The following is a 16,824-nucleotide window of genomic DNA, read 5'->3' on the forward strand; positions in this document are numbered from 1 at the left end:
TGGTGAAGATGGCTTCACGAAGATCAAGCACTGTTTGGAATTGAGGTTCATTTCTCCAGACTTCCCTTGCCATCCACCCTCAAACGTTTGCCAGACAACCTGTCGAATCCTCCTGCTCAACGCCGGCGAAATTTTCTTGGGCCGACCTCTTGAAATTTTCGTTCCGTATCCCACAGGGTCTTTTAAGAAATTTGCAACAGCAGTTTTACTACGCCCAATCTCACCAGCGATGACACATTGAGAGAGACCTTGCTTTTGCAGTTTGACAATTCTGTTACGTTCAAACTCTCAACTTTTTAGCCTTTGCCATGTTTTTACACAATGTAACACAGAAGATGTCAGTAGGAGATGTTGACAACGCTAATGCTGGAACACAAATGACTAAATTTCGTTGCATGTTTACCGATTAACGCTTCGTTTCAATATGGTTTTAAACTTTTGACCAGCTAGTATTTAGGCTAATTTCATAGTGTTCACATTTTCCCTATTAAATGCTAAAAAAGTTTTTATTTTTATTTTCCCGTTTTTTATTTTGATCTTTCAAAGCTTTACTCAAATAAGTGGTTGAGTCTAACAACGCAAAATGCATGTTTTTCTTTAATGTTCGTTGGCCTTAAGATTTTGGCTAGCAGTGTATATATGTATACATGCAGGAATAGGACGTAAATGATGGACCTTTAGATTCACAGCCGAGCATATTAACGACTAGAACACGCTTGATTTATACTGTATTATCTGCGTTACACATAATTATCTATGCTTTGTCCACGAGAAGAATCTACCTCCTGATTTTAACCTGAAAGCCTTTAAGTTACAATTAATCCACTGAGGATTAGTAAAATATTAAATGCGTATGTGACATATATGTACAGCAAAGTTTAGCGATATGCGTGTATGTGTTTTCTTATGGCAAAGCCACATCGGGCTATCTGCTGAGCCCAGCGAGGGAAATCGAACTCCCGAGTTTAGCGTTGTAAATCCGTAGACTTTCCACTGTACTATGGGGGCTTAAAGATATGCATTGTATTGCAAACAAGATTCTCCCACTTTGTACTCGTTTTTTACTATTTGAACTATTGATTTATGTCAAAGTCATAGCACATATCAATGTATCCATGAATTTAACATGCATATCCTCGTATCTATTTGGTATTAGTATCTAATTTGAATTTTAATCTCAAAAATATTTAACGAATTTTGAATCTAAATAAATTTGACCTTAAATCTTGTCCGTGCATTTGAACCAAAAGAGAAACTAGATATGTTCAAAAGCCAACTTATCAATTTTATGCAGAAGATAAAAGAGAAATGGCAAGATGGATTCTTTAATTTACAGATATAGATGAAGAATAGCATTAATGGCTGTGAGAAGTTCCAAGATGTAGTAAATATTTAAAATATAGCTACCCGTGTTTATCTCGTCCATCTAGCGCTATCAAGCGTAAATTCCAGCAATTTTCGTAGATAGGAAGGTCATTAAAATGGCGTCTGTGCTGGAGGTCAGGCGCTATGCTTGTTATGTTATACGCTTTAATTCTGATCGAGAATTCGTAGCTTGAAATAAAAACGGTTATTGTAAAATGGTAAGAAATCTGAAACTTTATACAGCGTTATATGCTCTTTAAGTGTCCGTAATCATTTACATGCTTCCACTTTTGTTATATTTGTTCTGAAATTGAAAGTGAAATTCGCTTAGTCACGTGAAATATTACTTTGTTTACTTAGTAATTGCGTTATATTATAGTTTATAAGTTACATTGTTTACTTCGACGTGGAGTGGATATCACATGAACTGGATGACCGTGTAATTTAACTATGCGTTAGTAGTTTATGTGTGATCATGTACCAATTTTAATATTTTATATAAATGAAACTTACGTAGAAAATATATTATTTTATCACCAAAAGCTGTTTCAAGAACTTGAATACGTTACCATTACTAAGTAATTTCGTGAGAAAATATTTGATTAAACGGTTAATACTGAGTAAGATCCTAAGTAAGTATGATTGCTTCTGACAAGTACTTAAACTTTGAGGCAGCATGTTAGTCTTTTACATTTAATCATACCCTATACACAGTATTAATGGCTTGTATTATATTGATAACGATATTGGAAATTAAATGTCGTGCTTTTTATATGTTGTACAAAACTTCATATAAATTAATACAATCTAGTTTTAATACATAGAAAACTAAAGAGTTTCATTGATATTAAGATTTAAGTATAATGTTAGACATGTTACATATATGAAGTCCTCTATTTTTGTTAAATTTAAAGTACTTTTAGTTTCAAATAAAAATATTGCTGTGTGATCTGCAATAATTGTAGTGGCCACAATGTGAAGCAAGTCTGTTCTAAAGCTATAAACATAAGTTGTTATTATGATCATCACACAGTGGTATAAAAGATAATGAGTGAAAAATGATTATTTCTAATCTCCTGTGGGCCCCACTCAAAATCATAGTTACTTGATTCATCACTTGTCACCAAGTTACACCAACATCAAAAATTTAACCTCTCATTGCTAAGAAGAGCAAATTCAAATTACAGAAAAGGGCTTTTTATAGTGGTGGAGTGTATTATATATGTGGTGTATTTAGTTGTATCTTATTTATAGTGATGAACGTACACTTACATTGGACTTAAAGAACATGTAACATTGATGCCAAGATTTTGGTGATAGTTTAGGTTCATTTATGTTTTAATACCCCTTCAGGCAATGAAAAATAACCAGGAGCAGTCAGAAATTTTTGTTTCTCTTCACCCCACTTGAGATTAATGATTATAAGGCACCTGACTTATAACCTGATTTGTTGAGATTTAGTGAAAATATTCATTTCCTTGGTTAAAGTTCATGAGCTACAAGAAGAGAGTCAGGAGAAGCCATGAATAAACCCCAAAAGGCTGGGGGGAAAACTGAGAAATGGAGCTGAAGGGGGAACTTCGATGAGTTGTTTATGGACTGTAACATTGATGTTACAAATTTATTCTTTTAAGTTATTCACTAGGCAAGCTATTGAAAACACTAAAAAATAAATATGAAGGTCAGTATACAGTTTGACATAACACTTGTCACTAAATTATAATATAAGCCAGCAGTTTATCTTATCTACATGAATAGACTCCACCACTTTAATGGATCTAATTGCAATTGAATGTGAATATTAAATGGGAAAATTGTAACAATACAAAAAATTGTGGGTAAAATGTCTTGTTTTTCACCAGATAGGAAGTCTTCAAGTTTATAATGAAAGTACAATAATCATACTTTGTTAGAAATCACTACCAATCCAATGATGTTGCCTAATACAATGGTAACAAAGAAGAGAAAATGTCTGTTCTATGAGAAATTGTCAGTATTTTCAGTTCAAACTCCATGTAATTAATTGTTGTCATCTCTCTTGATAGTTAGGAAATTGTGATAAATGCATAGTATTAAGAGGAACTTGTAACCTGTCTTAGTGTATTTTACTTAATGTTGTAATTGATAATCAGTTTATAGTAACAAAGAATTTAATGAGCGTTAATGAAAGTTTAATTGAAGGACAGTTGTCTGCTTGTAGTGGAGAATTTAGTACTTTCAACAATGAGACTTTTCAAGATAACTTTTGTAATCTCATTGTATAACTAAATATTTTAATATATTTAATAAAGCGTTGTTTGTTTTTTTGTATCTCAGCCTCCAAGCCACGGTTTTTATTCTAACTGTAAACTTCCTTGAATTGGTGACTTGTGTTCTCTGTTGATGACTACATACCCATATTTTAAATAAATGTATATGTAACTGTATTTAAAGTCAAACTCCAAACAACTAGTCTATGTGGTGTCCCATCATTTTCCTCTTTTTTGTGAATTGGCATCAGGGGCACCTCTTCTTCCATCTCATTTACTCTTGCTTTTATATCATACATCTCACGTCCAGGAGTGTTGCTCCTACTTTTTCACGTGGAAGATTTATCAGATTCCTTTTTTCCTGAGGTGATAACCGTTCTATTATCCCATTTGTGTAACCCTTTTTTATGCATAGGATGCCTCTTACACCTTGTTTTACATATCTTCCTTGATTTTATTCCATGACCATTTGTTTCTTTGACTCGGGCAGTTTGGGAGGGAGATTGTATCTTTTCTCCTGTATCTCTTCTATGATTGTATGGATACTGATTTTGTTTTTTGTCCATCTTAAGCACTTGCATCACTCTATTTGGGGTTCTTGTGGTTGGTTATTTTTGCTACAAACTCCTCTTCTATGGTTCTTTTATTCTCTACTCTTACCAAGTGAATTCATTAACTCATCTGGATCATTTATTCCTCCCATGCTGGAGATGCTCCAGTCTTTACCTCATCTCTTTACATCAAACCTGTTAGTTGACTCAGTCTCTGGCTTATTCTTTCAGTGATTCTTGAATAGCCTGCCTTTTTCAAATCTTTTATTGTTATCATAAGAATATAGTAGAGCAGTATAAGGGGTCTTAATCACATTAGTCTCCCTAAACTAGTAAATTTAAATAAGATTACCTCTCGCTTTTTTCACAATAAAATAATTAAGAGATCTTGACCTATCATTGTAAGATAACTCTTCCACCCCTAGGATCATCCTCGTAGCTGAAAATCCTTTTTGTAAATCAGTATTCTTTCCTAGGGAAGGAGACCAAAACTGTACACTGTATTCTAAGTGAGGCTTCACTAGCACTTTTGACTTGTAATCATTTTTTATAAATACACCCTAAAATTCTATTAGTTTTACTACTAGCAATGGAGCACTACTTCAATGACCTAAGGGACTTATTCACCACTGTGTTAAGTCCAGGGTCCTCTTCTTCAGTCATGCTATCAAGATGGTTATGATCTGTATTGAATGTTTGAACCAAATTATGATAACCTAAATGCATTATTTTGCACTTACTGTAATTAAAGATAGTTTGCAAAGTAACTGCCCATTTTACCATTTGATTCATGTAATCATTTAGTACTTTAATGTATTCAATACAGCTAGAATTAATCAAGGATTTAATGCATCTTCAAAAATTTTTTATAATTATGTCTTTTTTACTGTTGTTAACCTTAGTAACAAAGAATAAAAACACAAACACAACTCTGGGGTACTTCACAAATAAAAAAAAGGTGCAGTTTGAGTGGATTTCATTAATAACAACCTTTTGCTTTTTCCCACACATCCACCATACAATTCAATTAACTAGTCTTTCCTCAGTCTCTATTGATGTTCTTTTCTAGCTAATATGCTGTATGGAACCTTAATGAAAGTATTTAAAAATATAAATAAATAAAGACAAATATTTTCCTTTGTCCAAGTAACATCTTACAAAAAAGATAACTTATTATTAAGACAGTTGGAGTTAAAATCAGTATAGTTACCTTCAAACAGAAAATTCCTAAGATGAAGCTTTTTTTTAAATCTATTTGTTAGTTTTACTAAAGTTATCTGTTTGCTTTCAGCAGCAAACATATACTTGCCCTAATTATCAGTCCTTGAATGCAGTTTGTTATTAGAATTCATTCAGTGACTATTCATGAACTGTTTCAGTGGGGAATGTTGAGATTTATTAGTTTTTAAAGTTGTGGCTGACGATAATTTTATGATGTGGTTTAAGATGTGTGATAGTTTTAATAGTATGTATTTAAAATTGTGGTGTATTTACACAGAAAATTTTCAGTATATGTGATGGCAGTAGGAAAAAATAAATTTTATTTATCATCTCATAGTCTTTCATTTATTGCAATTGTATTGAAATTAATACAGTCCATTTGACCACTCCATGTAATATTCATAGTTGCATAAGTATAAAGATTTTTTGTTTCTATTTACTGATTAGTTAGAGATATTTCATATTACTTGAGTCAAGTATGCATGAAAGATTGAGATGTTTGGATTGTAGTTATTAAATTATATTTTAGTAAAATTAGCAGTTTTAGCCTTTTATTATAAAAATTTAGAAGTAGTGTGACTACTGCTCTCCTTTGTGTGTTACAAATGATTCAATACTTGATTTATCACAAGAAGAATTAACAAGTTGTACTCGTTAAAGATTCCAAATGTAACTAAATCTTCAAATTAATTTCAAAATCATAAAAACTGTAATTGTTTCCATTCAGAAATAGAAAGAATAATTTTGTTTGAATATGAAAGTTTATCCCTGAACACACAAACAAATCTTTAAGGGACTAATATCCAATTGTATTGAATATTTATGATAATTTTTATGTGCCAAGTGAGTTGTGCACATTAGTTTGCATTTTTAAGTCATTTACATGATAAAATTTAAATTGTGTTATTGCAGAACAATAGTGCATGTAGATATTGTTTCTGGAGAAAGAGGTACAATATTTACTATATTGTTCCTACTTCATAGTTTTGACTATTTTTGTGGATTAAGAATGACTGATGATTATCCGAAACAATTAATAATTTGTAAATTTCAAAACTATGGCAGCTGTGACACTTTCTATACTATGTTCTTGAAGTGATTGCTGAAATCAATCAATTTGAATTATAAGTACAATTTGGATGGAAATAACCTTAACAGTGTTATGAAAGGGATATTTGGGTAGTGATTGTTCAGTCTTAAGCCATCCAAACAGTGTGCTGTTGCAAGTGGTAGGCCAAATAGGAGTTTAGGTTGTATCTAACTTCTATAATTTCATTGTATAGGTCACTGGTTAGACCATATTTGGAGTATAAGTGTTCAGTCTTGGATGCTTTTTCCTTAGGAAGGACATTGAATTTTTGGAAAGAGTTCAGTGGACAGCTACTGGAATGGTGTCTAGGATTGAGGGGTTGTCATATAAGGAGAGGTTAAGATTTCTGAAATTGCTTTCTCTTGAAAGAAAGAATTAGAGAGGATCTGACTGAGATGTTTAAGATTGTAAAGGGATTTGATAGTGTTGATGCATCATATTTTTTCACTTAATGGTGAGAATTTTAGGACTAAGTGACACAAATCTAAATTTTAATAGGGTAGGAGATAATCAGGTAAAACAGTATTATTTTTTCTATTAGGGTGGTTGGTCTTTGGAACAGGTTGCCTTTAGATGTTGTGGAGGCAATAAATTTAAGTGAGTTCAAGAGAAAGCTTGATAACTAAACGATTGATAAGGGCTGCCTTTGATGGTTTTATATTATTATTTTGTATTTAATAGTTTTAGTTTAGAGATTGTCCCTAAGAATTATGTTAAAACTTGCACCATCACTTTGTTAAGCTTCTTTGAGGTTTTAGAATAAATCTAGTCAGGGCTGAGATTAATATTACGTATTAATATCTATTTTTCTTTCTCTGCTTCTGTATGTAGTTAGGTTTCAAAGCCAAAATTCTGGTATAATGAAAAATAATTTAGTTTCACATCACTTGTTCCAATCTTGCTTTATTATAGTCACATTGAACTAAGATAATTATTTGGAGAATTCTGTTTTTCATTATTAAGTTATATATTTAAGTTATGTGTACATCATGCTGTAACATTGTTATACATGATGAAAATGAAAAAAATATTCTGAATTTTATATTTTAACTTTTTTATATAGTACCATTAAAAATAATATTAAAGTCAAATAAATAATTTATTTCCATAAAATATGTACCTGTTATGGGTAGGATGAACTTCAGTCTCGAGGACCTGGGGCTTTGATGCCTTTAGCAGAAGGTACAGCAGGAGAACAAGGCAGCAGTAGTTCAGGAGGTGGGGATGGAAATGGAGATGAATCAGGTGAGGCACAAGATGAGGAATCATCTTCGTCCAATGCATTGGTAACTATGGAAACTGAACTGGAAAACTTCAGACAAGAGTGGAGAAGAGAGCTAGAAGAATCACCCCAATTTGATGCTTCAGGGGGAGCTACCAGGGGGAATACTGCAGAACTGAGTGAAAGGCACAAGGAAGATATAGCAGAAGAAAAGGTGAGCACATTGATAATTTGTATATCATTTAGTGGCTTGTTTTATATGTTTTTGTGCTTAACCCTTTCACAACAGGCTCGGTATAATATGTGCAAGTTAATCTACACATTTACACGTTCTGATACAGCATGTGTTCTTTACAAAATTTGGTAGACTTTTAGTAAATATTACAAGTACTTTGTATACCAAAAAATCAGGTGTTTCAATCAAATATTTTTACTAAAGATTTGTTTGTGAAAATAGTGTTTTAATAAAAGTCTAAGTTCAAAGTGATTTCATGTTATGAGTAAAAAAAGTATTTTTGTCTCAAAAATCTCATGTTATTTGTGTAAACTCTACAACCTCCAAAATACATTTCATATGTTTATTTTTAGCAAAACTTAATATTTTATTTTCTGTACTCTATGTTGGGTCTGTCACTTGACTAGCCTCATATCCATCATAAGAATAGTAAGAAATAAATATAAGTTATGCTTTTTTCATACTTGAATGACTACGTATTATAACACAAAAGTGCAAAAGTTTAGTCCAAGTAGCTTAAGTCTCATAACACTCTATAGGAACATATATATTTATTATTTGTTATGATATTGACCTTCCAGTCATGCTGACCTAACGTTAAATAGCTTGTATTGATGCAGTGTGTGTGCACTTAGGTCAGTATCTAGTGATATAAAACTGACCTTTAGTGGTCCCTGTCTTGTCAGCATTTTAATGGACTAGTATTTTGTAATATACAATCACATTTCAATTATTGTAAAACAAATATATGTATGTATGTGTATAGATTATTACTATTTAGAAATAAATTATTATACTATTTAGAAATAAATTATTAAACTTATTCTTAAAATGTAGAATAATAAATTGGGAGGTAAAGCAAACAATTGTTTTTTCTCATTACAAACTTTGTGCTCAGTTGCTGCTGGACATAAGTTACTAAGCCTTTTAAAATTACACATGTGGAGGATATAAAAACAAATATTTTTAGGTCTAACATATACTTGAATACCAAAAAATCATGAAGAAATACACTGATACCATAAAATTTCACTTTAATTTATTAACCTTAGTAAGTAAGATTTATTTAGATTCTAAAAAATATGAAGCTTTAAGCAGAATAAAGACAACACTTATTTCATTGAAATCATGGATTGAAAGACTGTTGTGGCATTCTCAAATAATTAAAGTGGCAGGAAAGATTACTTGGGGACATTCTAAGATGTTGATTGGTTATTCATAAAATAGTAGTTAAATAAAATTTTGAATGTAAGTCAACAAATGTAGTGACATGGTTTTTGAATTCTGACCCCTTGTGAAAGGATTAAACAACTTTTAGTACTTGTTTATTATGGGTGTTTTATTTTGTACAAACAACAAAATAAAAATTTTTAGCATGACTTCATTAAAGAAAATAAACTTAATTTCAATTTAAGCCATGTAATTTATACATATGTGTCTGTTCTTTTGACAAGAGAACTAAGTTGATTGGTTTAATATATTTTATTTTCATACATTCTACATGAAAGACAACATTTACACACTATAAAATCAGAATTGGTATTTGATAAACTTTTAATTATATATTTGTGCATCAATGCTTTAGATATGATGTCAGATTTTTAACTGGTGCATTGTCAGTGGAAACTGTGTGAAAAAATTATTATTAGTTTAGTAAATGATGCTAATACTGGTTTGTGGTAAACTGATGCAAAGATTATTTTGATGTGGAATTTCTTTCAGCATAAGGTCTGTTTACGTATTGTTTTATTCAGACATGATATCTTATGTCCACTCGCAAAACAAATTCTCTTAACTTGTGCTGCCCTCTTTATACTAACCTTTTTGCTTGCTACAAGTCTTGATACTCCCACCTACCCTCATGTTTTCACATGACAGCGAGCAACAACCCACCACCATTAGGAGTGGAACACAACTCCCAGCACAGCTGACTCCATCTAAGCTGCTTAGCCCCAAATCACTTCTCAGTTTGCATTTGTTTTGAAATTTTAGTTTGTACATGGTAGCATTACATGTTTGTTAATAAGTATGTGATTTTCTGCAGTTATCTGTTTGGTCATTTTGCTTTCTACTCTTTGTTGAAATGCATTTGGATTTTCATGGTACTGCTGTTGTGACTGCTATACTTACTACAGTTATCTTACTAAAAATAAATGAAAAAATATGGCTTTTGGTTCACAATAGTCGTAAGGAAACCTCACAACCTGGGTTTTCCAGAATTTACTACCTTTGCACATGTTTCTGATTCACCTACAGATTTTCCTTTCATTCTTTATTCAGGGGTACCTGAACATGAGGATGTGGATTTTAATAGCCTTTTTCCTCCATTTCATGTGCAACATTGTTGTGTTTAGTTCCATTGGCACCACATTCCCACCTCCTTACCATCGTGGTATTTTCTTGGTTTTGTCCATTGGGGTTGTGTCTACCAATTCTGGGCTCTTCAGGCTGGCTTTGACTTCCTGTGTTTTTTGTTGGGTGGTCAAGGCCTTTGCCCATCTTCTCCAAGGTCTTCTCTTTTCTTATAGTTAATAAACCAGCTGTGTTATGTTTTACATTTGTCGTCTTTTCTCCTTTTGAATAAGACACCTTTGGGACAATATTATATTCTTTGTCCTTGCCAGATGTTTGGTGTTCATGCCAATAGGTTTGATAACTAATTATGTTCAGGGGCCAGTGTGCCTTGACATGGGACAAAATGAAAAAAGTGGTTGGAAAAACATTGCTGTAGCATTAGGATTAAAACCACAGAGAAGCACAACAGAATCTAACTATTGAGAATCCAAGAAATGAAACAAAAGGTCTATGGAAAGCCACAGCAATGTTTTTTCAACCACTTTTTTATCCTGTATCCATATGTTATCCTCCCTCCCCACTTTTTTGTTTTCCTGTATCCATATCATGTTATTGTTCCTCCTCCTTTCCCTTTCTTCATTAACATTTTGTCTTAACCTCCTCCCAATCCTTTTCTTTTGTCCCATCCACTTTCATCCTCATTTTTACCAGTACCTACTACACTGATCTTTGAGGTTAACGTCTGGTATGCTTGTCAAAGGATTTAGCACTCTGACTGTTCTGATGACTGTGTGGGGAACATGTCTAATAGGGGCTGGGCTTTTGTGCTGTGCCATTGTTTGGTATTTTTTTTATCACAGACCTTTGAATTCTTACTGTAGGGTTCATTCTTTAAGTTCCTCTCCTCACTGTTCTTTCATCTCATATCCTTCTGTCCCTCCTTGGAATCCCCTTTCCATTCAGCTCTTTCTGAGACAGTGCTAGATCTTCTTCATTTGGGTGCTATCGAATAAATGGATCCTTTACAGTCTGGTTTCTATTCAAGTTTGTTTATAGCCCCCATAAATATCAGGGATTAGAACCCATTTTTTGATTCACCATGGATTCATACATATCTCTTTAATAGGCTCTCACTCCTGGTCTTTGTTAAACTTCGTTGGTTGTCTCTGATGTTTCCCACCTTTCTAGTATCCCTGGTATTTTATTAGTTTTGTATGTTATGGTCATGTTTTATTTCTGGTCTTTGTTAGACAAGTTGGTTGTCTTTAATGTTTATCACCACATTCCCACCTCCTTACCATCGTGGTATTTTCTTGGTTTTGTCCATTGGGGTTGTGTCTACCAATTCGGGGCTCTTCAGGCTGGCTTTGACTTCCTGTGTTTTTGTTGGGTGGTCAAGGCCTTTGCCCATCTTCTCCATTTTAGTTGCCTTTGTTTCTACCATTAAATGGATAACAGGCTTCTTTTAGCTTCTTCATATTCCATCTCTTTCGTTCACTCTCAGCTTCTTTGAGAGACTGAATGGGCTGGTTAGCTAGTCTAGGTGGAGAACTTCATCTTGTCCTCCCACTTTACACTTTATGCATTTCAGGGATTTTTCTATTCCCGTTACAGCCTTCACTTGTAATCTGTGGAGATTCTGGTTTTGACCATTTTCTCCTCTCTTTCTGTAACTGCATGAGAGGTACACTTTCTTTAGGGATGTGAGCTTCTTTGGAGGTCTTCAATCCTTTTTGTCAAGCTTACATGCAACCTATTCATTGGGCTTTATACGATTTCTCAGATGTTCATTTCCATCTCCTTCTTTCCTGTCATGTAAATTTTGTCTGCTAGTGGAATAGAGACAACACCAGTGGATTTTCCTTTTGTTCCTCCTCATCTGGAGGTACACCTCTTTACAGATGCATCTCTTTCTAGGTTGGGTGCGTATCTGGACATACAGGAGATTTTGGGTTGGCAGTCAGTCACTGAGACATTTCTGCATATCAATCTCTTGGAAACTATTTGCTGTCCATTGAGCTTTGGTTTACTTCCATTTTTCTGGAACCTGTTGGCTATGGTCCTTTCCAACTATTCAACTGTTGTCTATACATCACTCAGTATTGAGGCACTCATGCAAGGTTTCTTTGTTCCACATGTTGAACCTTGTGCTTTGGGCCCATGTCCATTACAATAGAATGTTTGCATGTCATATATCAGGTGTTCTGAACCTTATTGTGGACTGTTTATCATACCTAGACAAGTTGCTCCCCATGGAGTGGTACCTCAACTCACAAGTGTTGAGCTGCCTGTGTTCCTGGTAGATTACCTCAGAAATGGGTACTTTTACCACACCCCTGAATTCTAAACATTTTCTCTTACCCTTACAGGTTGGATTCACCTGGCTTATTCTTCCCTGTTTCCTCTTCATGATGGTCATCTATTCCATGTTTTCTCCCCTCCAGTTCATCATTTTGCCATATTTCTGGCTGCCCAATTTTGTCATACAGTAAAGGATATATACTGTATCAGTATGTTGGCCACCCCTCATACATTTCTTTCACATTTTCTTCATTGTATGGCTGTTTTCTGTTGCCTGATGAAGTATACTCTTTTCTTAAACCTTCAATACAAACATTCAGGTCAATAATGCCCAATGTAAAAATGGAGTGTTCTCTAAGACTGCTTGTAGGTTTTTCATTGTGGTGTTTTGTACCATAAGTATGTTCACCCCAAACTATAAACTGATAGAAGTTTCCTGCTGTTACAGCAGTAAGTCTATGAATTTACAATGCCAAAATCAGGGGTTCGATTCCTCTCGGTCAACTCAGTAGATAGCTCAATGTGACTTTGCTATACGAAAACACACACTTATAGAATAAAATGAGTTAAGCAGAAGGGAACTGCTGTATATCCCTGCTACTCCTTCATTTGACTAAATCATGAAGGGTCTTTTCCAAAATAAGGTTTTATGGCCACCCATTGCACTGTTTCCAGTCGTGTGTTCCTCCAGACTCTCCAATGCATTATTTCCCCTTCTTCCAGTGAAGTATAGGAGTTCCAATTATTACCAGCTCCTAGCCACTGGGATGGTGGACTGTGAAGGTTTCTTCTGAGTTTTCCACTCTGTTGAGAATAGGGCAGTGGTTTTCTGCTGGTTTAGGTGTTGTATAGATACCAGACCTGATGTACTAAAGCAGATGCTACCTGGTTGTGAACTGGATTATTTTGCCCAAATCTGTTTGTGTACACTTCTTCCTAATGTTGTCTGGATGTCAGTTCCTCGGTTCACTGATGTTGGTTGGAGCTGGACCAGCCACATAAGTCATCACACGTGAGTTTCCCAGGTATTTTGCTACCATATCCTAGACAATTCATTTCTAATGCTGCCTGGTCCTGGACTTGACTTGAACCACCACACTGTTGTTGGTTTTAAGGAGATGCTGGTATTGGTTGTGTTTAGTGGTGGTCTGGCACACATAAGAATGTGGGTCCTTGGAATGGAAGATCTTCTCTTTAAGTTCCCACATTTGAGATAAACAGTAAAGGAACCTTTTCCTACCATGCACTAGATTTTTTTTTTTTTTTATCTTGGGTCTTGGTATTGGTTGAGGTTTAACTCCCCCATGTGACATCCCCTAGCCACTCTACACTAAAGGTCCCTTCATTTAATTTTTGTGGTTCATCCTGTGTTTATGAATCATTTGCAAATGTAAAGACTTTACCTGGCTTAGAAAAGAAATGGCGTAGTCCCTTATGGTTGCATCTTACATGCATGGACTTCCTTTGTGTTCTTTTAGAATGGGACTTATTTAGGTAATGTTACACCAGTTTCTCCACCTTCTTGAAACATACAGCATGCATACTTTAAGTTTACCAGGTTCAATATAGGTTCATGGTAAATGAAAGAAATATATGATCACATAATAAAATTTAAAAAGAAATAGTTTTAGGCTTATTGCCCATGACAAAAAATCCATCAAAGAATGAAAATTAATGAGCTACTAATTAATTAGTTTAAATTCTATATTCAGACAGGTAAACTGCTTCCATATTCAGGGAAGTCCCAAGAAGCAGCCAGGATTAGTTCCTTGATCTTGATAGGGAGGTCGTGTTTTAAACTGTATGGGGTGTGATTATATCCAGTTATTCAAAGGATTTCCTTGAATATGGCAGCAGATTAGTAGTTAAAGTGTAGAATCTAAAGAAATGGTAGCTTATTCATAATTAGACATGGATCATCAAACATCAGAGTGGCTGTAAGTATGAAAATTATTGAATGTCCAATAGATACATCATTTAAAATACGTAGTTACAGATACTGTGTTCAGTACAGAATACAAAAGTATTATATGAATACTTTGTTACTTTGTTTTTATATATTGACCAACCATAACTGATTAAATAATATAAACTGATAGAAAATGTATATGCAGGTGTAGTCGTATCAGCTGATTTTATATATATATTTTTTAAAGTTACATTAGCCCCTAAGAAGTTAAAATAGTGAAAAAGTATTGTATGAAACTTTATTAAAAGTATACCATTATAGGGAACAATTATTTAAAATATCAGTAAAGAATTTTGATAAATATTTATGATAAAGTAAAATCACTGATTGGTGTGTTTTGTGAAATAGTGTATTCTAAAATGGAATAAACGATTGTTTTTCACTTAAGTTGTCAGTTTAATTCATCGGTTTTCACTCAAGTTATTAGGTTAATTCATTGTTTTTCACTCAGGTTATTAGGTTATTTCCTTCTTTTTTTTAGTTTTTCAAAATGTTATTTCTCTGTGTTGTGAAACTTGTATAGAGTTTTGATCTGTTTTAAATCGAGTTTTAAATCTGTCTAGATTTTACATCAGATGTTTTTTCTTCTTTAAGGCTAGAAGGTATTTTTTACAAGGGATTAATTCTGAGCAGTCAGGAAGACTTTACGAAGGTATGTTATGTTATTGCAGCAACTTGATCTATTAATAAACATTTATAGCACAGATAAGTCATTAGTTAATTACCAACAAGGCTTAATGGTTAGGGTACTCAACTTGCAAGCTGTGGAATCAAACATGCTCTCTCTTGTAATATTAGAATCTTTGTAACATTCAATCTCATTGTTCATTAACAAAGAACTGATGGTGGACATTGTTGAATAGCTGCTTTCCCTCTTGTATATCACTCTAAAATTAGAGAGGGCTAAGTAGCTTGTTGCACAATTTGACACACAATTTCATATAGGTATTGAGACCTCATTGTGCATGAATAGCTCAGTGATAATGCAAAAAATAAGATGGTTAAATAATTTTTTTTTCGTAATTATTATAATACAAACATGCAGTGTTTCCCTCACAATGATCATTAGTTGTCTTTGGTATAAGAGCTAGTAAGATGAAAAACTTAGGGTGCAGTGTGAATAAATTTTTGTTAGACTCTCAAACCAATGAAACTTTCATTGACAAAATGTACTTATTTTTGTTTCACAAAATACCTACTACTTATTTTGGTATTTAACACTACTGTTTGTTGGTTTTTTTTTCGTCTTTTATTATTGGTTCAGTTTAATTTTTCAAAATCAGCCATTATAGTGGACTCATATTTTTTATTTCTTTATTAATAATTCTGCACCTCATTTTGATTCCATAAAATTAAGTATTTTCTGAAATATTTTTTGTTATGGAACATCATCAGAATTTGGAATAAATACATAGAACACTGATGTGATTTAAAACTTACAATTGCATTGCATTAAAGTAACAAAAGTTTGAATTGTTATGCTAAAGTAAAAACAAAAAAATGCAGGTGTAATGTTAATATTGCATAAAATTAGTGAAGTATTTCAGATTTTATTACTAGATGTAGTGGAAAACATGAAACATTTGTTTAAGTGATGACATTAGAATTTTTTTTTTTTTAAAGCCACCATGATGTTAATCATTGGGTTGAAGACTTGTTTTCTTGATGATAAATGAAAAATATTTAATATTTTCTTACCCTGTAATTGTAGTGGATTTTTACTATAATTTTACAAGTCATATTTTTCAATAAGTATGATTATTTTAAAAATGGGTTTCTATTTTTGACATGATAAAATATTATTCAAAGTAAAAAAATTAAAAGGCACCTAATAAGTTTTTGCCAAGTGTTATAATATTTGCAAGAAAAGATAAGTACATGAGGAAGACCAATTTCAGGACAGTGTGGATAGGTGGACTTTCCATTGCATGATCTAAGTAGACAGTTATTATAAAGTCAAAGTATCAGGAACAGCATGCAGGACTAACTTTATGACATATGAATTATGGAATTTATACAAAATTAAAGGCACTATATCAATTGTTAAATATTGCCACCATTATTTAAATTATTCCAAGCAGCCAGACAAAGTTGTAGTTACTGACACACATGGTGTTTCATTTTAAATTGCTTGAGCCTCTGTTAGTTGAATAATGTTTGTCAGGTTATAGTGAAAGACTCGTGTTTTTTAGTAGTTAACAGGAACAAGTGTGTAAACTGTCTCTTGAGGACTTGACCAGTCTGCTTACAGTAACAATTGAGAATTGCTCAGATGTTGTGGGATGCATATTGCATCCAGAGAGTTGGCTCAGTACTGCACCAGATT

At 33.2% G+C, this 16,824-nt stretch overlaps 1 protein-coding gene across 3 annotated transcripts in view; it reads left to right on the plus strand.

Moving 5' to 3' along the window:
* Positions 1–1,438: 1,438 nt before the first annotated feature.
* The window catches only part of LOC143252687 (F-box only protein 9), a 48,671-nt gene continuing 33,285 nt past the window's right edge, over positions 1,439–16,824 (plus strand). For 2 of the 3 annotated variants that reach the window (XR_013029105.1, XM_076505216.1), the window contains exons 1-3: positions 1,439–1,583; positions 7,610–7,912; positions 15,093–15,150. Coding sequence is in view for 2 of the 3 variants with exons in the window: in XM_076505216.1 (XP_076361331.1) it covers positions 1,581–1,583; positions 7,610–7,912; positions 15,093–15,150 (364 nt within the window). In the remaining variant the exon portion in view is untranslated. Of the gene's footprint in view, positions 1,584–1,873; positions 1,998–7,609; positions 7,913–15,092; positions 15,151–16,824 lie in introns of those variants that run through there. The other variant, XM_076505217.1, reaches the window with a different exon arrangement.

This window comes from Tachypleus tridentatus, chromosome 6 (genome assembly GCF_004210375.1).
Source record: "Tachypleus tridentatus isolate NWPU-2018 chromosome 6, ASM421037v1, whole genome shotgun sequence".
NCBI lineage: Eukaryota > Metazoa > Arthropoda > Merostomata > Xiphosura > Limulidae > Tachypleus > Tachypleus tridentatus.